Source organism: Mytilus trossulus, chromosome 3 (genome assembly GCF_036588685.1).
Source record: "Mytilus trossulus isolate FHL-02 chromosome 3, PNRI_Mtr1.1.1.hap1, whole genome shotgun sequence".
In the NCBI taxonomy this organism is placed as follows: domain Eukaryota; kingdom Metazoa; phylum Mollusca; class Bivalvia; order Mytilida; family Mytilidae; genus Mytilus; species Mytilus trossulus.
In genome coordinates, this window is record NC_086375.1 from 80,972,471 (window position 1) to 80,997,475 (window position 25,005).

General features: G+C 30.4%; 2 protein-coding genes across 5 annotated transcripts in view; one reads left to right on the forward strand and one right to left on the reverse strand.

The window, feature by feature from the left end:
- Positions 1-15,499, reverse strand: LOC134712579 (adipocyte plasma membrane-associated protein-like). 3 transcript variants are annotated; one of them, XM_063574285.1, is made up of 10 exons: positions 15,430-15,499; positions 13,950-14,042; positions 12,484-12,582; positions 11,107-11,222; positions 8,150-8,242; positions 6,629-6,745; positions 6,138-6,309; positions 4,442-4,576; positions 2,956-3,136; positions 1-2,652 (listed from the first exon to the last, which is right to left on the reverse strand). In XM_063574285.1, exons 2-10 carry the CDS (start codon positions 14,039-14,041, stop codon positions 2,437-2,439), a joined length of 1,221 nt encoding a protein of 406 aa, XP_063430355.1. In that variant the 5' UTR covers position 14,042; positions 15,430-15,499; the 3' UTR covers positions 1-2,436. The 3 variants fall into 3 exon arrangements, with proteins under 3 accessions (XP_063430355.1, XP_063430356.1, XP_063430357.1); XM_063574286.1 differs by lacking the exon at positions 15,430-15,499 and adding an exon at positions 15,209-15,284; XM_063574287.1 differs by lacking the exon at positions 15,430-15,499 and adding an exon at positions 15,163-15,263.
- The window catches only part of LOC134712578 (lysosomal cobalamin transporter ABCD4-like), a 20,860-nt gene continuing 11,156 nt past the window's right edge, over positions 15,302-25,005 (forward strand). For both annotated transcript variants that reach the window (XM_063574282.1, XM_063574284.1), the window contains exons 1-6: positions 15,302-15,408; positions 17,419-17,537; positions 18,506-18,633; positions 22,877-23,013; positions 23,811-23,927; positions 24,474-24,599. In XM_063574282.1, the coding sequence (XP_063430352.1) occupies positions 15,365-15,408; positions 17,419-17,537; positions 18,506-18,633; positions 22,877-23,013; positions 23,811-23,927; positions 24,474-24,599 (671 nt within the window). In that variant the 5' untranslated portion in view covers positions 15,302-15,364. The remainder of the gene's footprint in view (positions 15,409-17,418; positions 17,538-18,505; positions 18,634-22,876; positions 23,014-23,810; positions 23,928-24,473; positions 24,600-25,005) is intronic.

A 25,005-nucleotide genomic window follows, 5' to 3' on the forward strand; every position in this document is an offset into this window, starting at 1 on the left:
TTGAACACTGAAACTATATATAATCAAAGTCTTTCTATTGATGAACACTTAGGTACCACAAAATAAGTGAAAAGATATGATTAATGCCCTTTTTATTTTTTCCAGGTCTACCACTTTGTCTGTGTTTTTGTGTATTTCATCCTGATTTTTTGCCTATACATTTACAATTTAAAACTTTTACACCATGTGTGTTTGCATGAAATAGAAATAAATTGGTCAAAGTACACTTTAAGAATTTTTTAGTTTTTATGTAAAGTGATCCAGGGAAAACATTGAGATACTATTAAAGGATAAAAAAATAAAATGATGGAATTTTCTATGCTTTGCCAAAACCAAATTTTTTTTGCATTTATTCCAAAATCAATCATATGCGATAAAGATCACCATGCTTATTTCTAAGTTCAGACTGCAAAATTTTTATATTATAAACGTCTATACATGGAAAAAGAACTATTCTTTTACTAGTACACTAAATGCTAGAAACATCAAATATTTAAAGATAGCTCTAAAACAAGCTTTCAGATAACAAAAGCAATTATGGGGACATTATACTTGTTTTCTTGTTGGGTAAGAAAATTTTTGAATTCAGTACATAATATTATACAACAAAATATTCTTGAGTTATCTCCCCTTATAAAGGAAAGTTTAACCTTTGGATTACCATAAGATAGAATCAAATAAATTTCCCCCATTTGAAAATAAAAAGATACATACATAAATTACTTATATGATATATCCCTTAAAATTTGATGATTTTTGTTTAGACACAAGCAACATTCTGTCATTTGTGATCAAAGATAATAAAATGACTATCAGAATCTGTCGCATTAAAGAAAAATTTAAAACAAAGCTTTGCCTTAATATTCATATATTTTTTTCAGAGTTTGACATATTTTTTTCCTTAAGCAATGTGTTACATATTTGAATCCTTTTAAGTTTGTTTAGTGTATTTCTAATTTACACTTATTTTGACAAAGAAATACACTTAGTTTTGTTTTATGTTCTTTGGCCAGAATTAAATGGACTGTGCAAATTTTACGTTGTGGTGTACAGGGGTATAACTCTTTAAATCTACTTACAATATAAATGATTTTTTTTTGCTTCCTGCACAGTTATAGAGGAATTTGTTATTGACAGTAAGTGCATGATACAACATTGAATAGACAATCTGAACACTATATATCCAGTAAACAAAGTAAATTAAAAAAAACATAAATTAAAATGAAATGCCCAATTCATTAATAAATGCTTTATAAAGGACATAAAGAAAATACTTATTTTTGCATTGAAATCAAACATACAAATTACATAGATTTTATCATTGCATCTAGTGAAACTTAATATTCAAGTTACTTATAAGAGAGGAGAAACATTACATTTCATGAGGTGCATCTCTTTCTCTAATCACTTTTAAATGATAGAACGTTTTTGTTGATTTTTAGGTATGGTCACCTTTCTCTTGCCTTGAATGACACATGAAATTCAATGTCAAACTGAAACTTGGTCAATAAAGATCTGAGAGAAAGAAAAAAAACAAAAGTATAAATCAGCTGATAATGTTCAAAGATTTCCACATCACTAACTTTATACATAAAGCCAAACCAATACATTTCATTTCTTCCACAAACTACAATACTTTATCTAAACTATTCATAATAATCCTTGCAAACTGATTTTGAATGTTTTCATAAAGTTGATATTTATTGTAGATATGGCTTTTTTAAAGCGCTTAAAAAAACCTACAAATTCATTAATGTCTTTTTGAACCTTAAATTTCAATTCTAATTAGGATGCATGTGGGCATAATTTTTAAAATTAACAAAATGATTGTGGGTTATCCATGAATGTTTCAAAAATAAATTGATAAGAACTTGGAAATAAAGAATTGGAACAAATTAAAACTTGTATTATATTTATATCTTCTGTTTACTCGGCTACGATTATAAAAATATGAATAAATAAATAAACTAAGCACCTGCTACAAACATTTATATTCATTTGACAACAATGGAATTGCAATAATGGTTTCAAAACAAATATATATGAATATAAAAATGCAATATTTTGTATTTATTGCATAGCAATATAATATTTTCCACAGAAAGTAACCAAAAGTAAGCTTGCATAAATTCTAATATTGCACTAGTGCAATGAATCTTCAAAATTCATGACGTCATCAATGACAAAATCTTAGTTTAAACTAAATTTTACTTTCAAATATTATATTGCTATACAATAACCCTATATCATTATGGATACAGGTTTACATTTGATATGTCTCCTTTCTCAGCAAATTAACCATTTCTCTGATCATACAAATTTACATTTCAAAAATTCAAAATGCAGAATCAAGGAATGTAAATTTAAGTAACAACAACTTAGTATTCTTCACTCGCTGAAGTCTATCTAGATATTCTGAACATTATCTTGCAGAGATCAACTTTTCAGCCTCCCTAGATATAACCTTGACATGTGCGGTAAGAAATAACTCCCCAAATACAATACACCATCTTTATCTTCCACTTCACTGACACTGGGAACTTTTGTTGCTGAAGGGTCGTGTAAGCTTCTAGTTATCTCCCCTTCTGAATTGATTTCTAATATTAATCCATATTTTGGTACAAACTTTATTATGGTTTCTTGTGAAATAATCTGAAATGCATATTAAAAATGAAATCATAATAATAAAATAAGATAAATCTATCTTGACACTCACTTAATTATCATCTATTAGATATAAATGAATATTTGAATAATACAGATTTCACAATGATCTTACAAATTTAAATCTAGCAAAGAGAATATTTTTTTTTAATTTTCAATTGAAAAGTATCAGTCGATGAGAAAATGGCACAAACAACTATACTCATTCATTAATAAAACTTTGTTTTAGGAACGAAAGAGGGACTTAAAAATAGGGCAAGGTAACAGTGGTTCAGTAAACAAAACAAATACCTTTGCAATCAGTTTTCTTAACCAAGGTTTATTGGCCATGAATTCATAGACTTTACTCCTCAATGTAGCTATTCCAATCCAATATCCACCACCACTACTGAGTCTGATATTGTCTGGCAATCCTGGAAGATTGTCCATAAATACTTCCATTGTCCCTTTCTTAGGTCCCTTCAGATGGTACCTTCAATACATAAGAGTCATAATACTGTTTATATTGTTGAGCAATATCAAAATATAGATAAGAAAATTAATATTTTATAATATTCTGATTTTTTTTTTCTATTTGTACAATACGACAACTTTGTCTGCAATGTTTAAGTCAACCCTGCTTAAAAAATTTTCAGCATCAGTTTTGGAAGTTTTTGGAAAAATTATCCATAACCTGTCTTTTCTTTGGTGCATTACGATTGCGCGCATTACCATTACATTTGCGCACATTCATTTTACAGGTAATCTCAGGTAAAATACAAGTAATAATGCTTATTTATCTATTAATTTGTTCATTTTTTTATAAGTATCAGTACCCCTTCCATTAGTCTTAGTATGTTGTCTCTTTGACACATTCCCCATTTCCATTCTTAATGTTATCATAAGGTACATATTTTGAAAGTATTCAATCAGTATTTTATCAGTATTTTTTAGGGCAAATACAGGTAATAATGCTATTTATCTATTAATTTGTGAATTGTTTACAAGTATCAGTACCCCTTCCTTTAGTATAAGTCTCATAAGGCAGGGAAAAAAGAGATAAAACCGCAGATTTAGTTCGATTTTCAGACACAATTCAATAAGTCAAAGGTGTATGCAAAATTTTAAGAAAATCCGTGACATAGCCCATTCATATATTGTAACTTGACCTTTAGCTATAACGGAGTTTTTACTTGCTTTTAGAATTCAATATGAACAGTATTTAATTTGACTGATAAACAAACTATTTTTAAAATTAATAATTGATTAATATGAAAATACAAAACAAAAAATAGTTATTTATAACTTAATATAATTTTTATTTATATTTTGACCTGAGATTACCTGTAATATAAATGCACGCAAATGTAATCAAAAGCTGCGCGCAAACGTAAAATATTTTAATCCCCAAAGCGCGCAAACGTAGTGCGCCCCTTTTCTTCACTTCTTGTCTCCGATGATGATGATGGTCGTTTAAATATTCAAAAAGGTATAATGTAGAACCAGATGCTTCAAGGAGCTTACTGTGGATTCATTTATTTTGGTTGGTACCAATTTTTGTGGTTATCTAAGTGACTTGAGGTTTTCCCTATGTTGCTTTTGGATTCAAGGAAGATAAAAGTAGTATGTAAATACTTTTCAACAAAGTAATATTTAATCCAAATGAGAAAATCATATTATTTTGTAAGAAATCATCATGATGGAATGTTAAGAATATCATTATCAATCTCATATAGTTGAGCTATTTACAATAGCGTTTGGTTTGAATAAAAAAAGAGTGAAATAATTATCATCTCACTTAAATATTCTTGCCCATGTTGTTTCACAGATCAGTAAATATTCTTCATTTCTAGAAATCTGTACACCATTGGCAAACACTAATCCTGATGCAAGCTCTTTGGTGGTATTGGTATTAGGATTGTATGATATTAGTCTGTAAATGAAAATTTCAATGTCAGTCAAAAAGAACAAGAACTAATCTGATATTTTATACAAATATTAAAGAAATAAATGTAGTTTAATGGCTCTTAATCAGTGATAGACATGTACAACTGCATGGTACTATAGTCTATGGTTTTGTATTTCATTGGAAAAATACAAATACATAAACGACTTTTTTTCAATACATTATTTATCTTAGAATATACAACAGTAACATGATAAATGATTCCCTTTTAGCTGCACTGGCCAAAAAAAATGAGTGAATTTTTTTACCACCACCAAGAATCTATCTTTTGTTGCACTCCAACACCATTGGCAAAAAAGAAATAGTTAAAAAAAAAAAACGTTATCCCACAAAACACTGGAAAATTGTCTCATTGGCACTCGTATCACATCTTCTTGTTTTGATTTAAAGTAGAATTTTGTATTAAAATGACTACTAGCTATGTCAAGACAATAGATGATCTATCCTGTGGATTTTGAACCGGGTTTTTGCTATGATAACTTGCTGACAAAGGTTATACATGTAGTAGGCGTGTATTAGAACACTTTTTTTTGTTGAGATAAATGTTTTGTCTCTTTTATTTGATGGCAGAAAATGTCAACTTTGATGATAAAATGTTAAAACATAAATATGCGGTAATCTATATCTTTCCTACACTTTTAAATTCTGCACAAGTATCATGAGTTTACTATCAGCATTGCACTATTAAAGTAGTATCAGTCATGTGCTACTCATGATATGACTATCTTTTAAAAAGTACAGTAGTGATCATTTAAATATAATCCTTAGATAAGATAAGATAATTTTATTAACCAATCATGGTGCCCAAAATTTAAGCTATATGATCAAATGCATTACAAACTCAAGCACTGTAAATGATTAGAATGATTAAAGTACATTTATTAAACTTAAAACATGAATACACATTCACACAAAGTAACATGATTATAAACCATGTTCTTGACATAATAAATAGTTATTTTGAGTACACTGACTTGGAGAAATCAAATTTATAGGCCTAGGTCTATGGGAGACAACTCCTGATTAATTTTATCACATATATATTTTTCCCCATATTTTTTTTTAACAAAATTGATATATTCTAAGAGTTTCTTTTGTCCTCCAAAAAAGGAGTGCAAGAATTAAGTTAAGCTTGAAGTAGCAAACAAATCTTCAGATGAAAGAATCCAAACAAACTTCATTTCATCAGATAACCTTGAAAAATTTTTGAATTTAGAATTTAAATTAGACAGATGACCTTATTTCCATACTTGACAGAATTAACATTGGTTCATTCAATGATAGAAGTAATAAATAGAAGGTTGCATACTACAATTTGTTTAACCCTACACAAAATCATGTAATTGAAAAGGAAGGATATAGTGCACCCATTCATGTTAAGCCTATCATAAGGTGTTTTCTGAATTTCCATCATTATAAACATCTATGTTATTTCTGGTGATTTTGTGTTAGTTTGTTTCACACCTCATTTAATTTATCTTTAAGATTCATATTGTACCATGTCAAGACTAAAGTTCTAATTTATGACCTTCCTGAGGCTTCTCCTTCAAAGATGCAATATCTGTTATGACGTCTGTCCCATTTTGTACTTGAATCTGTCATATATATCATGCCATCACTAGCTATTGTTAAATCATTCAGGAACTTTGGTACCTTACCATTTATCTCAGCAGTGGTTGGCCATAACAAAACAAAGTCTCCTGTAAAAACAAATATTTTTGTTTTCTTCCTTTACTTTCCAGCTAAAACTTCACAATCCCCAATCGACATTTATAATATGCTTTAAAATATTTATCAAAATTATTTAAAAAACTGTTTGTGAGTTTAAACATATGTAATTGTTTGAAAAGGGCAAACAGGCACAAGTTTAAAATATATTAGTGAAAACAAAATTATCAAGTCTGTTTAATTTTACTGCAAACAAGCATAACCCAATTTAACCCCAATTTTTTCAGTATTTTCAATGTGCCTTCACTTTTCAAGCACAGCTGACAATTGTCTACATAATAAGATACAAACCAGTAGCAACATTGACCTGATACAATCCCAGGTATGTGTCTATAACATAGAGGTAGCCATTCTTATCTAATCTCATTCCTAGTGGTCTACCACAAGTTGGCTCATTATCAAAACCCCCTGAAAAAAATATAAGTAAATAGAATACAGAGGACTATTCTCCATAAACTTTTCATATGACAAGTGTTCCCAAATGTACCTTCTTAGTTAACTACACAAACTTGATATAATGATCATGTGCACAATGCATGCTTCCGGAATAACCTTCATCATTTAGACTGTGCAATAGGGTTTCTGCTTTAGGAATATAACTACCGGTACAATACTATATATATCATTTATACTCTCCAAGAGTTTCTGCTTTAAGAATATAACTGCAATACTATAACCATTATATATCAGTACTTCTCAAGAACCATTTTAACAAGGTTTTCACCATCCTCAATGACCTCTAATAAACCTTGCAATTTGAAATAGGCATAAGGTCGTGTTGTTCTCTGGCTGTTTATGACGTCTTTACACTAAATCCATTGTATGTTGGATGTGTACGGATTGAGTGTTTAGTCTTAGAGGCATGATTTTTTTATTAGTTGTTAGTGGCTTTGAACTAGCTGTCAGATAACTGTGATTACTCTCAGATCTGGTCACTGTGTCTTTTTCTGTCGGGATGTATAAGTACCCGGCCACGTCCCCTTTTATTTGTTGTCTATCTGATGAGTTAAGCCTTTTTCAACTGATTTTTATAGTTCGTTTTTTATGTTGTACTGTTATACCACTGTCCCAGGTTAGGGGGAGGGTTGGGATCCCGCTAACATGTGTAACCCTGCCACATTATTGATATATGTGCCTGTCCCAAGTCAGGAGCCTGTAATTTAGTGGTAGTCGTTTGTTTATGTGTTACATATTTGTTTTTTTCGTTCATTTTTTTACATAAATAAGGCCGTTAGTTTTCTCTTTTGAATTGTTTTACATTGTCTTATCTGGGCCGTTTATAGCTGACTATGCAGAATGGGCTTTGCTCATTATTGAAGGCTGTACAGTGACCTATAGTTGTTGATGATGTTTGTGTCATTTTGGTCTTTTGTGGATAGTTGTCTCATTGGCAATCATACCACATCTTCTTTTTTATATAATCCTTTCTTCATTCTTACAATGTTTAGTTGCTAAATGTCCAGTGGAAAATATTTCATGCATGTTAATGACAAGAACAAATTAAAAAAAAAGTACAGCATTTGAAAGATAAACTTTTAAATCAACTAGTAACTCATTTTTTCTAAATTTTCTCTGCTGTTTGGCTAACATTTCTAAGAAAGCCGTTGATCTTGAATTGAGCTTATGTTTGCCCCTTGATTTTAAAACTAAAATGTGTTACTGAAATCTACTACCCCATTCATATCATCTTATCTCTCACATATATCCTGTATATTCTCTTCCATTCAAAACATTTTTCAGCTGAGTTTATTTCAATAAAAATGTTAAAGACAACAATTAAATAGCAAATTTAATTTTAATAAGTCTATTTACCACATGGTTCTTTTCCAAACTTTGCTAGAACCTGAACTTGTCCTCTGTAGATATGAAGAATTTTACCATCCATAGTGCCAGTATAAATATGTTCTGGAAAATAAAATACAATGATGTCACACTGCCATTAAAACTCACTAAAAGCTCTTCTAAACAAGGAAAACAAAAACAGTAACTTTGCTTTACTGCAATATTAATGTATGTGTACATAACATCATTAATAACACCTTTCCTTTGCTTTTGATTTTTTCATGAGTGTTGTGATACTGTTTTATTAATTGTTCCACCATATCCTTTTCTTCTATTTATATATGAGACTACATCTAATATTGACCAGATCAGAAAACTAGAGGCTCTAAAGAGCCTGTGTCGCTCACCTTGGTTTATGAGAATATTAAACAAAGTAAGCAGATGGATTCATGACAAAATTGTGTTTTGGTGAAGGTGATGTGTTTGTACATCTTACTTTACTGAACATTCTTGCTGCTTACAATTGTCTCTATCTATAATGAACTTGGCCCAGTAGTGTCAGTGGAAATTGTTAGTAAAAATTTACAAATTTTATGAAAATTGTTAAAAATTGACTATAAAGGACAATAACTCCTTAGAGGGTCAATTGAACATTTCAGTCATGTTGACTTATTTGTAAATCTTACTTTTCTGGACATTATTGCTGTTTACAAGTTATCTCTATTTACAATAAAATTTGCTCTAAATGCTTTGGTTTTTGAGTTATAAGCCAAAAACTGCATTTTACCCCTATGTTCTATTTTTAGCCGTGGCAGCCATCTTGGATACTGTGAAAGTACTTTAATTCGTGGGTATCAATTTTCGTGGTTTGAGCAATATTTAGATGTTCGTGGGTTTTTAAATTCGTGGATTTTAGTTTTCTAAAAAAAAAATTAGAAAAATTAAAGCCTTAAGAAACGAAAGTTACAAATAGTCTGAATTGACGAAATTCCAAAGTAAACATTGATCCTGTAAATCGTAGTGACAACGCTAATTAACCCAAGATAAAGTGATCAACAGATTAAGGACCACCAAAGGTGTTAATAAGGCCATAAACATGTCACCTAAAGAAATCAGTATCATAAACAAATGATGTAAGCGTATGTCAAATAATTATTATCAAAATCCTGCCACGCATGAAATTATTAATTCCCATATGTACCAGAACTATAAAATGAACACTTTATCATACTTGCATATCAATACCGGAAATCTGACTTTCACCGAAAAAAAACTTTTTTTATGAAAATTAAAAGATCAAAAGTTGTACAGTTTATGTTATCAAAGATTGAATGGGTATAATCCTGCATGCAGTTGTAGTTCTGTGACTACTATTAAAGCATTCTCAGATTCAAGGTTATTCAATATTTTCTCTAGATCATATCAGAAGTCAAACCTTCATGGGGATATTTCCATGTCTTGATTAGGATACTGGTTGTTTTATTTCGTTGGACACTTAAATTCGTGGATTAAGTCGTCCACGAAAACCACGAAAATTGGTACCCAACGAATAAAAGTACTTTCACAGTAGTTGACTGGATCACAGGGCACATTTTTAAAACTAAATACCCCAGTGATGATTGTGGCCAAGTTTGGATTAATTTGGCCCAGTATTTTCAGAGGAGAAGATTTTTGTTAAAGATTACTAAGATCTATGAAAAATGGTTAAAAATTTACTATAAAGGGCAATAACTCCTAAAGGGGTCAACTGACCATTTCGGTAAGGTTAACTTATTTGTAAATCTTACTTTGCTGAACATTATTGCTGTTTACAGGTTATTTCTATCTATAATAATATTCAAGATAATAAACCAAAACAGTAAAATTTCCATAAAATTACCAATTCAGGGGCAGCAACCCAACAACAGGTTGTCCGACTCATCTGAAAATTGATGGGCAGTTAGTTCTTGACCTGATGAACATGTTTATCCCTTGATAGATTTGCTCTAAATGCTTTGGTTTTTGAGTTATTCACCAAAAACAGCATTTTACCCCTATGTTTTATTTTTAGCCATGGCAGCCATCTTGGTTGGTTGACCGGGTCACCAGACACATTTTTTTAACTAAGTACACCAATGATGATTGTGGCCAAATTTGGATTAATTTGGCCCAGTAGTTTCAGAGGAGAAGATTTTTGTAAAAGATTACTAGGATTTACGAAAAATGGTTAAAAATGGACTATAAAGGGCAATAACTCCTAAAGGGGTCAACTGACCATTTGGGTCAGGTTAACTTATTTGTAAATCTTACTTTGCTGAACATTATTGCTGTTTACAGTTTATCTCTATCTATAATAATATTCAAGATAATAAACCAAAACAGTAAAATTTCCTTAAAATTACCAATTCAGGAGCAGCAACCCAACAACAGGTTGTTGTATTCATCTGAGATTTCAGGGCAGATAGATCTTGACTTAATGAACAATCTAACCCCTGTCAAATTTGCTCTAAATGCTTTGGTTTTTGAGTCATTCGCCAAATTTGCATTTTACCCCTTTGTTCTATTTTTAGCCATGGCGGCCATCTTGGTTGATTGACCGGGTCACATTTTATAAACTAGATACCCCAATGATGATTGTGACCAAGTTTGGTTAAATTTGGCCCAGTAGTTTCAGAGGAGAAGATTATTGTAAAAGTTAACACTGGACGACGACGGACGCCGGTCGCAAAGTGATGGGAAAAGCTCACTTGGCCTTTTAGGCAAGGTTAGCTAAAAACTGACATGTAGTAAGTTCAAGAGTTAGTACTTGGCCCCACATTATCCTTGCATATGACAGAAATATATAGATGGATGTTACTTATCATGTAATAATTATATTAGCTGATAGAAAAATAGCTAAAAACAAGCATTTACATCCCATAAATCAATTGAGAAGGACATTTGATATGCATGAAATAAACACTAATTTTTTGTTCTTGAAAAAATAAATTTGTTCGACATTGAATTACCTCCTTCAACAACTATAGATTCTGGTCCTAAAACTTGACCATCATAGATTTGTTCTGATTTCTGTAAGTGGTTGTTCGGTTCAAGTGGTCCTACTAGTTCTGGTCTTGGCTTAAAACTAGATGAAAAATATTTAAAAACATTAAATATAAGCAAAACACTGAACTGTGTATTTATAGTTACATGACAGAATACATAGGGTCAACCAAAACATTATAATACAGAGTTATCTTTCATGAAGTGGCATTTATGTGATATGTATGTAAATTGAAAAGATCCACCTGTTATTGAAATATTGCAATTCACTTCTTGAAGGACTAAATTGGGTTACAGAACAAGAAAATAGGGTGCTTAAAAATAAACAACTTGTTAACAATGGCATATAAGATAAAAAGAATTGAGAAATAGTTATGCTTCCTCCAGACATTTTTAATCATAAAAAATAGTCTGTGGCATCAACATTAGATGGTGTAATGAAGTTTTTACCTGACAATTTATGACCCATAAACCCCTATTACAAAGTTTAAAATGTTAATATAAAGGATGCTCTCATTTAACAAAAGAAGTCAAGGTTTTTGTCAGTAAGATTAAAATTGCACATCCCTCTGTCTGTGCTATATACATATAGGAAGATGTGGTGTGAATGCCAATGAGACAACTCTCCATCCAAATAACAATTTAAAAAAAAGTAAACCATTATAGGTCAATGTACGGCCTTCAACACTGAGCCTTGGCTCACACCGAACAACAAGCTATAAAGGGCCCCAAAATTAATAGTGTAAAACCATTCAAACGGGAAAACCAGTGGTCTAATTTATTTAAAATGAACGAGAAACGGGAAACATGTATAAATTACATAAACATACGTCAACTACTGTTCATCAGATTGCCTATTGGCATTATATCTTTATTATTTATAACAGAGATCAGAGGAAGAGTGTGCTACCCTCACATAAATTTTAGCAAGTGATCAGTTAAAAAATCATTAACTATCAAATCCCAATTTCAGTGAAGATAATGAAATGTTTTCAAAGATGAAACTTTTTGGTTACAATAGAATAATTTTGAGACTGTCATCAAAGTGAGAGGGTTAGCGCTTTAAAACCAGGTTTAATCCACCATTTTCTACATTTGGAAATGCATGTACCAAGTTAGAAATATGACAGTTCTTGTTCATTCGTTTTTTATGTGTTTTGTTATTTGATTTTGCCATGTGATTATGGACTTTCCGAATTGATTTTCCTCTTAGTTCAGTATTTTTGTCATTTTACTTTTACAAATAGATCATCTTCCAAAGATTTAAAAAAAACACAAAAAAACATAGAAGTAACATAATTTGTATAATAAAACTAGTATGCAGAAAACTAAATGTAACTTACCTGTAACTCACAGGTTCAATTGGTGATGGTATGATAATCAATATTAAAGGAGTAAGAATCAGGGCTGTTAACAATCCAACAAAGGCTGCATGTGTCCAGCTATAACCAAAACATGAAGCATAAGTTACATACACTTTACTGTAGTTACACAATGCATGGTGATGTTTTTCTAGACAAGATCTTTATTTGACAATAATTACATTAGGTGTATGTTTCATTATAATGCGTTATCCTGATTCCTGATTGGCTAATCTGCAATCTCGCGTTATTCCTTAACTAACTTCATTTAAGAATTGAATGCTTCTTTTTGTAACTTCATTGGGTTGTAAAAGCGTTGACAGAAGTACATTTTGTATGCATTTTTTATTGTAAAAATGTGTGCACAGTCAGTTTGAAATGCTTCTGAAATTGATTCGATCTTTCTAAAACAGTAATCAAACTGATGTGAAGCTGCTAGTTGTCATTGTCTGTCTGTTTACACCACATTATCAGGGGGGATAAATCTTATTCTAGTAGGATCATCATCATGTTTTAATATAATGATCTTTATTACTAATAAAAGGTTTAAATTACAAATACAAATAGATATTATGAGCCAGCCTGTATCAATATTGTTTTTTTTGTTGCATTTCTTATTATTCAATTATTTCATGTTATATATATGTTAACAATTTTTAGATGGCTACTGCTAGTTTGGAAAACTGATATAAGTCAATATCAGTGCTAAAAAAAAATCAAATTCTGTATTTTTTTTTTTTATATGTTTCATCTTTGTTTCTAAAAATGTGTGCACAGTCAACGCTTCTACAACCCTATGAAGTTACAAAAAGAAGCATTCAATACTTATAATTACATTTTTTAGCTAGGATCATGAAAACACTATTTTTATAAGTTTTTATTTAATTTACCTGAGCACTGCGCAATGACAAGAAAATTTATTATTAATGATGAAACGAGCTGTCACAATAAAGTGCTCAGGTAAATTTAATAAAAACTTATAAAAATAGTGTTTTCGTGATCCTAGCTAAAAAATGTAATTATAAGTATTGAATGCTTCTTTTTGTAACTTCATAGGGTTGTTATAAATAAGTTACAACTGTTTTACCCAGATTTAACTTGTCAAGTTAAATCTGGGTAAAACAGTTGTAACTTATTTTACTTTTTCTGTATTTTTAAACCTTTCAATTAAGCTAAATTTCTGACCATTTACTAGTATTTTCTAGATTTTCTGCCTTTGTGGTTGTATTCATATCAGAGAAGACTAAAGTTAGACATATTTATTTTATAACTAACATTAATATTTATTTTATAACTAACATTTATATTTATTTTATAACTAACATTTATATTTATTTTATAAGTAACATTTATGTAATTTTCTCCCCACTATAAAAGAAGCATAAATAAATCTCTCACAAAAATTATAACTTAGTGATGGAGCATAAAAATTAATATGAGTGACATACAATCCAGAGTCGCGGCTCCTCCTTTCGTCTTCATCTTCCACTTGATCATCTTGTGGGGTGTGTATAGGTCTTCTTTGTCTGACGTTGCCCATTCTGCCAAAAAGAAACACAATTAAAACAAGTTTTATAACACTAAATCTTAAAATTATTTTGAATAAGCTTGTAAATCAAGAAAAGGAAAATATTTGAAGTACATACATATAGGACATATATATATATATGACATTTTATCAAATTGTTTTTAAAAATTAACGAAAATAAAACGATTCTGCATAAACAATCAAAGAAAAATAAACAACATACATCCAGACACAAACATGTGAGAAAAACACCATAGACAGATATTTGGATCCATAAGAGTACCTGTAGTTCACAATATCACATTTAGAAATAACCTCAGTTCACCTTATAGCAAAACTTGAAAGCTTTTGCAATACCCCATGCAAATTTAAATCATTTTTAAAGGTCACTTGTGCTTTTTTAGAAATTGTTAGGTCACTAGGCACCTGTACATCATGTGACGGCTGAAAATCACATGTAAACATTAGGAGTAGAATTCATATGTTAACCTGGAGTCATTGTCATTATTAATGGAATGCATATAATTATCTAAACATCACTCAAGCATTACTTGTTGTAATATTTAAACGTGTACGCCTGGTCAACAGAAAAACTATTGGTATTTTGCAAATGAGTATGAGTAGTCATTAGAAATAGGCGCACCAAAAATTTCATGTGTGGTCAGTTTGTCATGTGATGTAGTACGGTATATTATCAGTATAAAAATCAGATTGCAGTTCCTTTGTAATACTTCGTTATAAATTGTTTTGATTTTTCTAGCTAGTAGTTGGTTGTCGTATTAGTGTTTTGTATGTTTGACCAGTAAGCTTTTAATATGTTTTTTTTTTTTTTTTATTCTTTTCAACATAATATACAATGATAGAGGGATATATTGTTTTTGTACATAATAAAATGTGTGAGGGAGTGTCATGATTGGCGAAACTTTAAGTTTTTTATGTGTGCTGAAAAAATTTATATAAATTATCTAATATTTACACCTCTTGTTGGATGTCTAATTTATAGTATTATAACTTTTTGCATATCATTGTATATAAAACAGTGAAAAACTCTATAAAAGTGTTCATTTTAAATATGATTTAAAATTATCATGTCAAAATAAGGATTTGGTGTTGCATATTATGTAGATGTTTACATGAAGGAAGTACGTCTTATTAATCTTATTTATGGAAGATATTCACTTGTTATTAGTAGTTCAGGAAACTATCTATGTAAAAACAAAGCTGAGGATTACTTATTTATCCAAGGGGAGATAATTCTTATTTATTTATCCTTTTCCGGTGTTGCAGGACAAACGGGAATGATCTTGTGAAAGAGTCAGACATTTGTTATAAGACATGTCACCAGAAAGGAGCGCATTTAGACATAAAAACAAAACAAAGTAAAAGCTCCGAAAACCTACATTCATTCATACAGTCTCCTGATCGATACAAAAAGTGTTATTTTTATCCGGTGTTTGGGATATATCTATTTACCAAATACTTTATTGACATGTAATCGACGACAACGGACGCTTAAACTAGACTGTTGCTTCAAAAAATATGTACTCAATAAATTGAATTAGAACCTTAACTAACCTCAAATAGTTTCAGCTATAAAAAAAAAATCACACAATGTGAGACCAAGTTGGATACAGTCCCTGCCCCCCCCCCCCCCACACACCCCAAAAAATTATAATAATTCCTGGATCCCTAAATGGTCAATCCCGAAATCCTTAGGTTAGAAACACCCGAAGTCCCAGTAAAGGTCCTATCCCCCCTCTAGAATCTAGCTGAATAATAATATATATATTAATAATCTTTTTAATGATTCCCATACTGGCAGTTGACAGACCACAGAGCTAATGGACTTTCTTGGTGGTCTCCTGGAAGCCTCAGCTCACCTCTAATATAAGAGTAGGAATGCCTAATTTCCCCTCTAGCGTCAAACAATCATTTTCAGTTATTTTTACCATGAATCTTTAAAACATCATTATCTGGTTTTGTCAGAGGCCTCAAATAATTATTGTTACTTTTTAAAAAAAAATTAAAGATTAACATATAAAAAAGAAGATGTGGTATTATTGCCAATGAGACAACTATCCACAAAAGACCAAAATGACACAGACATTAACAACTATTGGTCACCTTATGGCCTTCAACAATAGCAAAGCCCATACCGCATAGTCAGCTATCAGTGGCGGATCCAGGATTTTTCATAAGTGGGGGCCCACTGACTGACCTAAGAGGGGGCCCGCTCCAGTCACGCTTCAGTGATTCCCTATATAAGCAACCAATTTTTTTTCCAAAAAGGGGGGGCCCGGGCCCCCCCTCAATCCGCCTCTGGCTATAAAAGTCCCCAATAAGACAATGTAAAACAATACACTTTATCGCTATTTAGTCCATTCTGGGAAAAACAGTCATTTATACAACTTCCTGTTTGGGTCACTGGTTGAAAAACAGAGGTCATCAGTAGTGAGCTGAGGGAGAAAAAACTTTGGAAAGTGATCTCATCAAGAAACTTTGATATAGTATAATCCACTTTTTTCGAAATTAAAATTGAAGTAAAAAAATATTTTGTTTGAAGTATTTACAGTAGTTTAAACAGGTCTCATTAAAAAGTATCATGCATGGTGAATTGTTAAAACAGGATCCCAGATAGCTTCAACTGGATGAAAAAGTTGTGTAATTTTAGAACTTATCCGGAATGGAATAAATAGCGATTAGGTGTATTCAATGAGAAAACTAACAGCCTTATTTATTTAAAAAAATGAAAGAAAAACAAATATGCAACACATAAACAAACGACAACCATTGAATTTACAGGCTCCTGACTTGGGACAGGCACATACATAAATAATGTAGTGGGGTTAAACATGTTAGCGGGATCCCAACCCTTCCCCTAACCTGGGACAGTGGTCTAACAGTACAACATTAGAACGAACTATAAAAATCAGTTGAAAAAGGCTTTACTCATCAGACTAACAACTAATAAAAAAATCATGCATCTAAGACTAAATTATCAATCTGTACACATCCAACATCCAATGGATTAAATTAAAGATGTCATAAACAGCCAGAGAAAAACATGACCTTGTGCAATGCCAACATGATTTGTCAAAAATAAGTTGATTGATTATTATCCTCTGAAATTAAGCCCTTAGGAAATACAAATTAAGTATATGGAAAATCATTACTGTAAGACAGTCCCTAACCTACTTACATTTCTCATTGAAATTATTGAAAATAATTTCCTGAACATTATTGTCATGTATTTCACAATTTGAAAATTAGAGGGAGTTGATTAATTTTATTGGAGTTATACACCTTGAAAATATAAGTGATATTTGGTCAATTTCAGTATGAATTATAATAAGCTTAGAATACGGTAACTTCTTGTTTGTATATTGTAGGTTAGAATTTGACTTGGTGTTCTTCAAAAGATTTTTGAAGTTAGCAACAGTTGTGTTTCCCAAATGGACCAGTGGGAATGTTTTACTTTGTATTTTACTACTTTGTCTTGGACTCTTAAGTAAGACAACTTTAACTTTTAGCTGAAAATATACAACTTTACACATCTGTACTAATAAAATAGTGATCAAAAATGAATTTTCGCATGCACATTGCATCGTAAAAGACCATTTAATTCTGCATCTCGTTATATTAGATTCTATTTTAGTTTGGTGTTAGGAAATGTTTCTCAAAAACAACTGTTTCTAGCTTAAGGCTTGTAATTTGTCAAATACATAGCTTTTTTGTTACATTTTTTATGTTTATGGCATATATTTTCAAATAGTAATGAATTTAGTACCGTAAAATTTTAAACTTTTTTTAATATTTAAAGTGAAGGGGCCTTGGTGGTTAAGTGGTTTAAGTAGTTAGACTACCATATCACTAGCCTGTCAATACTGAGTTTGTGAGTTCAAATCATGCACATGACAGGTGCAAGGGACTACAATCTTAGTTGTCTAGGATTGTCAGTTTTCCTAATGAAATTCTTTTGATTTGTTTGTTTATACTATTTTATATTCAGCATTGTTGTAGTCAGTGGAATATTTTTACCATATATTTATTTTTGATAAATACATTTTTTTTTGGTTTCATTAAATTATCGTACAGGTTCATGGTAAACATAAGTGTGATGAAGTACAGTCTACAGAGCTTCATGTCTTTGAAGTAATTTTGCATTCTCAAAAGAAAGTTTATGTTTAGTAAAATGTGAAAATTAAATCATATGTATTTATCATAATGAATAACATATTCTTGACATATATCTTATATATGGAAAGCATACATATTTGGAATCAGTGATTAGAAAACATTATTATGACACTGGATGTTAAAAAACTTTTTACATTAATTTGCATTCTCTCAACAACTGGCTTTGATTCTCCTGTTCTACATATGCCTATTGTTGAGTCCTTTATTAAAATTCAGACACTATTTTTAATCACAGACACATTTAAAACTGTGTACTGATTTTTATGATTTTTTTTTCAGGAGAAGTTGTGGTATTCAATATAGGATATATTCCATCCAAGTATTACAAAGTATTTGGAACAAAAGATAGTGATGGTTTTAAAGAAGTGACAATTCTGGCAGCAGTTCTCATATTGTCTATATCAGTTGTAAGTAGTTTCTGAGAAAATATTTATATATATGTAAGCCTCAAATCTATGTCCGGCCTCAAATCTATGTCCTTTCCGCAAATCTATGTCCTTTTTGATATTGCGTCATAGACGTTCCAAATCTATGTCCTTTATTGTCTCAAATCTATGTCCTTTCCGTAAATCTATGTTCTTTTTAATATTGCGTCATATACGTTCCAAATGTATGTCATGTATTGTCTCAAATCTATGTCCTGTAAACAAGAAGATGTGGTACGTTGATGTTGCAAACACATATTCGTTCTTTACTGTGTTTTAAGTAAAATAAATATGTGCAGTTTCATTTTTGAAGACGGCATATAATAATAGCACACGCATTTAAACTTAAAGATTTTAACCACACACATAGAGAAATGACTTAATAAAACAAATGTCATATAAGACTGTACTTTAAATAACTTAAACATATACTATATTTGAGCCCTTGCACACACATAGAGAACACATACCAACTTAATATTAAATTATGGGAACTGAATTATTAAAGGTTTCTCGCGAACGAACGAAAATTGTCCCAACTTAACGTTACTTGCCGGAATGAGAAAAGAGGGAGCATTAATTTGTTTATTAATATTGGACTATCGGCTGTGTTATTCTTCCTTTTGAAATGTCTTTTATTTTAAAAAAATATATATAAACATGCTGTATTTTTAAGACCATGTTGAGTCGTATACATATCATATTGACTTGATATAATATAATATACAATTTACGGTTCAATCATTGACAGTTGAAAATCTAATTGATCGAAAAATTATGTGGAATAATATGAAATATTTAGACCAAGGACATTTATAAAAATATGGAACTATCAGTGCTGTAGCACTGATACTTTCTACAACAACAACAAAAAATTATATAACTTTACGATTTGTCGAGTGCTCCTTTATATTTCTGTAACCTTTTCATAATAGATAATATTCTTTTAAATAAATAGTGGTGTTCACGACATAGTTATCCAAGATACTCTTGGGGCGTATCCAAAAGTCGGACCACTTGGACCTAGCGCACCTTAAGACTATCTTGTTTGGTGCTTTATTCTAGGAGACAGTATATACCCAAACAATCCACCCTTATTCGTTCCATATTTATAAAGGATGTGTCTATATAATAAAACAAAAATAAAAAACTTGTGTCATCTTAATCACTTTTGAATCAGTTATCAAACGCTAATTATTCTCGTCGTGAAATTCATGGAATACTTGCCACTGAACGTTTAACATCAAACAATCAATCAAATACAAACCAGACGCGCCAATTGTTTTTAACATTAACATTACATAACAATGATCTTTTAAAATGGATAAGGTAGATAAATGAAAAGCATAAACGAATGTAAACAAACCAAACTCAACGTAAAAATACGTAACATTCAACAACAGAAAATAAATTGGAACACTAATGTTAAACCACAAAAATAAAATGCAAGGTTGCAAAAAGACAAAGAAATTGATAATTGTTGTCTCTAAACACACTGCGATATCGGAAGAAATTTATCGTGGATATTTGTTTTACAAAATTACTGCTCCATAACAATACTTTCGTAGAGTTTCGTCCGTTCGTATGATGTTGAGCGGAAACCTCTAATAAAACCAAAAAAAACTATACGGCCGAACTTATTAGATGGCGTTAAAAATGTGCGCATGGCAAAACAAATTGGAAAAAAAGGTTTATAACATTACACAGATTTGAGGCCTTATCTTTTTTAACGGACATAGATTTGCAAATGATTTCACGATTGAAAATCGGACACAGATTTGAGACCGAATATTTTTTTACGGACACAGATTAGTGATTGACGTCATGATGGGGCATAGATTTGAGAAACAGACACAGATTTGAGGCCGTACACAGATCTGAGGTTAACATATATATATAAGCTGTATTACAATTTTAAGTTTTGTTTTACAGAATGTACATTTAGCATGTTTAGTTTTAACAATATCTATTCAAATATATTTGTAGGATGGATTTCCCTCATTAGAGGTGTTGACCTTAATTTTCAAGTTCCTTCAATATATAATAAACAATTCAAATGAGTTAAAATGGTATTTAGGCACTTACATACTCATTCAATCAATATAGTAGTAGATTAAAAGTTAAACATTTATGATATTAAGAGGAGCATTAGGTCTTTGTCTAAAAAAAAACATGGAGAATTTGAATAGTTTTAATAGGTAAAGTGGTTATGGGCAAAATATTATAAATTCTAAACCAAGCCAGGACAAACTTAAGGTGGGACAATAGGTATTTGCTGCTTTCAACATCCAATTTTACAAAGAATTCTGCATAATCCAGTGCTAAGGGCTGTTTTAAACTTGCAGTGAGGTTACTTTGTGTTGAAAGCCTCACTGTGATTTTGAGATGAAAAACAGCAATTGTGCTGTTCTTTGCTTTGTGTGTGAGTTGGTTTTTTTATGTTGTGCATGTATTGACTTTTTGTCATGGATAGATACCTCATATCCTTTGTTTTCTATTTTAATGTAATTTTTTATACGACCGCAAAAATTGAAAATTTTTTGGTTGTATATCGGTATCACGTTGGCGTCATCGTCGTTGTCGTCGTCCGAAGACACTTGATTTTTACACTATAACTTAAGTAAAAGTAAATAGAAATCTATGAAATTTAAGCACAAGGTTTATGACCACAAAAGGATGGTTAGGATTGATTTTGGAAGTTTTGGTCTTAACAGTTTAGGAATTAGGGGCCAAAAAAAGGCCCAATTAGCATTTTTTCTTGGTTTTTCTCTCTATAACTTTAGTTTAAGTAAATAGAAATCTATGAAATTTTGACACAAGGTTTATGACCACAAAAGGAAGGTTGAGATTGATTTTGGGAGTTTTGGTACCAATAGTTTAGGAAAAAAGGGCCCAAAGGGTCCAAAATTAAACTTAGTTTGATTTCATAAAAAATTGAATAACTGGTTTTTTTTTATATGCCAAATCTAACTGTATGTAGATTCTTAATTTTTATACGCCCGTCTTTTAGACAGGACGTATTATGGTATACCGTTGTCCGTCCATCCATCTGTCTGTTCGTCGTCCACACTTCGGACAATAACTCAAAAACACTTTCACCAATTTCCATGAAACTTAAGTGAATTGTTTATATCTATTGACGTAAGGTCCCATTTGTTTTTTTTTAATTTCAGATTTTAAGTTTTGGATTTATGGGGCTTTATTCATAAAAATGGGGGGATTTTCAACACTTCGGACAATAACTCAAAAAGGCTTTCACAAATGTCCATGGAACTTTGGTGAATTGTTTATATCTATTGATGTAAGCTTCCTTTAAATTTTTATAAATTTCAAATTTTACATTTCCGTGTTATGAATTTTTATTCTTAAAAAAGGGGGGATTTTCCAATTTTGGGACAATAACTAACACTTTCACAAAATTTTATGCAAATTTGATAAATTGTATATATCTATTGACCTTAATAGTGCCAATTTTTTTGTGCATTTTATTTATTATTGGGGGGGGGGGGGTCACAGGGCTCACACTATTTCAAGTTGATCATATATATTCATTTAAAGCATAAAAGACAAGTTAAAAGGGCAACAGGCTTTTTGATGCACTAAAGCGCAGGCCCTTTATTTGTCCTGTTTTCAAGTTGGTCGATCTACATTAAAGGTCCAAAGGGTCCAAAATTAAACTTACTTTGATTTAAACAAAAATTGAATCCTTGGGTTTCTTTGATATGCTAAATCTAAACATGTACTTAGATTTTTGATTATTGGCCCAGTTTTCAAGTTGGTCTAAATCGTGGTCCAAAATTAAACTTTGTTTGATTTCAACAAAAATTGAATTCTTGGGGTTCTTTGATATGCTGAATCTAACCATGTATTTTGATTTTGGATCTAATAGGACCATAATAGGTCGTGTCCAATTTAAAATTTAAAGTTTTTAAGTTTAAGTTCTTAGACCACATTCATTATGTGTCAGAAACCTGTGTTGTGTCAACTATTTAATCACAATCCAAATTCAGAGGTTGAATCAAGCTTGAATATTGTGTCCATACTTGCACCAATGTTCAGGGTTCGAAATCTGTGGTCATATAAAGCTGAGCCCTGTGGAGCATCTGTTTTTTTTAATAAATAAGGTAAGCAATTTAGCATATATTTCATTTTGTTTTAAACATTAGATTAGCAAGTATTATGTTTTATCAAAAAATGATTTGAGTTTTTTCTTATCTTATTTCAGATAAAAAGTACTGTATCATATATCACATCATTATTAGAAATTATATGGAGAGCCAATATAACATATTCTCTGCATAGGTTGTATTTTAAAGATGTAGTATATTACAATATCAATTGTTTTGGGAAAGTAGATAATCCGTGAGTATGAAATTGGAAATTTGAAAGCATATTGATATATATATGAATTTACAAATAAAACAAACAGAATTTACCAATTTGCGTATGATTGCATTAAAATACTAGAGAATTTTGTAAAAAGAATGTCTATTGAAATTTTTTCAAGGTTAACATTTTTGAAGAGTGAAGATTTCCAAATTTAATGGGAGGGACAGAAGAGGGTCTGAAAAGTGGGAGATTTTGACTCCTGCTGGAAGAATGAAAAAATGTTACTAGTACTGCCCAGGAGATAATTGAATTGACTAATATCGTATTGTGAACCAATAGTAATTTCATTATCTGATAATTACATTTAAAAGTGACCTTAAACACTGGTCAAGGAGGTATAGGCAATCAAGTTAGCAAAATTTGATGCACGAATGCAATAACTAATGTGAATTTTCATTAAAAGAACAAGATTTTAAGATTATAACTATAAATATTATTATTCTTACAAGTGTTATTTTTTTCTGCTTGATTTTTAATATATTTTTTAAATTGGCATTTTAAGGGGCAGTAACTCTGTAATAGTGCATAAATAACAAGCCGGAATAAACACACCGTGACACTATCTATTCTTTTGATATTCTCAAAGCATTTTCCAAAAGCTATCGTTTCATATTTTATTTTACTTATTGCGTCTTTTAGAAATATTTTTCTACCATGGAACGATAAGTGTAAAAAACAGACTTTTTTTATGATAAAGGAAATATTTTGTTGTATTTAGTGTCAAGACATGCAAGATGAAGTTGATAAATTTATCTTTATAATTTTTACAGAGATCAACGAATCACCCAAGATGTAGATAGATTTTGTTATTACTTAAGTACAGTATTTGCTCCATTGATCATAGCACCATTTACTATAGGATATTATCTATATAAAACTGTTCAAAGGTAGCTGTATAGTAACATAATTTTACAAGATATATCAATCACATAAAGAATATGTTGGTTATTTTGTCATCTGATTGGAATATTATTCATCAGAGAGGCTGCTCTGAACACAAAATTAATTTCTTGTCTTTGAAGGCAATAGTTTTATTAAACATGTAATCATTGAAAATTAGTGCATACTTCATTAAAAAAAGAGAAGCAATATTAGATATCATGTATGTACATGTAGTGTGATATAGAAAATTGTAATGTAATAGTATACCAATATTACTTTTAGAAACATGATTTCAGAAAATAAGAATGATCACCAAACTTAATGGTTGAACTTGCATGAGCAAGCAGTACACACTACAGCTGAGCATACACCTTTCAACCGTATGCAAAACCTATACCATATAGTAAGCTTGAAAATCTCTAGGATGATATTGAAATGTGAAACAATTAAATAGAAAGAGTCAGAGATCTGTTTTATAATTCTTTTATTTTATTGGTAACTCTTATTACATGGTAGCTTTATTAATCAGTTTCCTATTTTTCCATTTTTAGTGCAACTTATTTAGGACCAGTAGGAGTAATCTCTTTCTTCATCGTAGCCACTATAATTAATAAAATACTCATGTCTCCTGTTGTTAATCTTGTCTTCAAGAAGAAAGAAAAGGAAGGAAATTTCAGGTAAAATTGTTATAACTTATCAGATAAACAATCCATGTTTCTGCAATGCAAAAAAGAGTCATTTTTTTTACAAAATTAATTTATGACACATTCTCTTAAGGAATAGTGTATCAATAAAAATTTGCTTAGGAATGTTATTTCTGGTCGGGTTTTCTCAAATGATAGAAATCACAGGATATATTTAGTTAATTCATTATTTCATTCTCTTAATTTACAATTTCATAATTAATATGCATAGAATTTTAGATATATGTATAAGTAATACTGTTTATTCTAATATGTGGCAATTAATTTGATTATCTTTATTTTTGCATTTGATGTCAGCTTTTTTGAATTTTTTTATGGAATTCTTAATTATATTTACTTTCTGATATGATTCAATCCTTATTAACTATATGTACTTCAT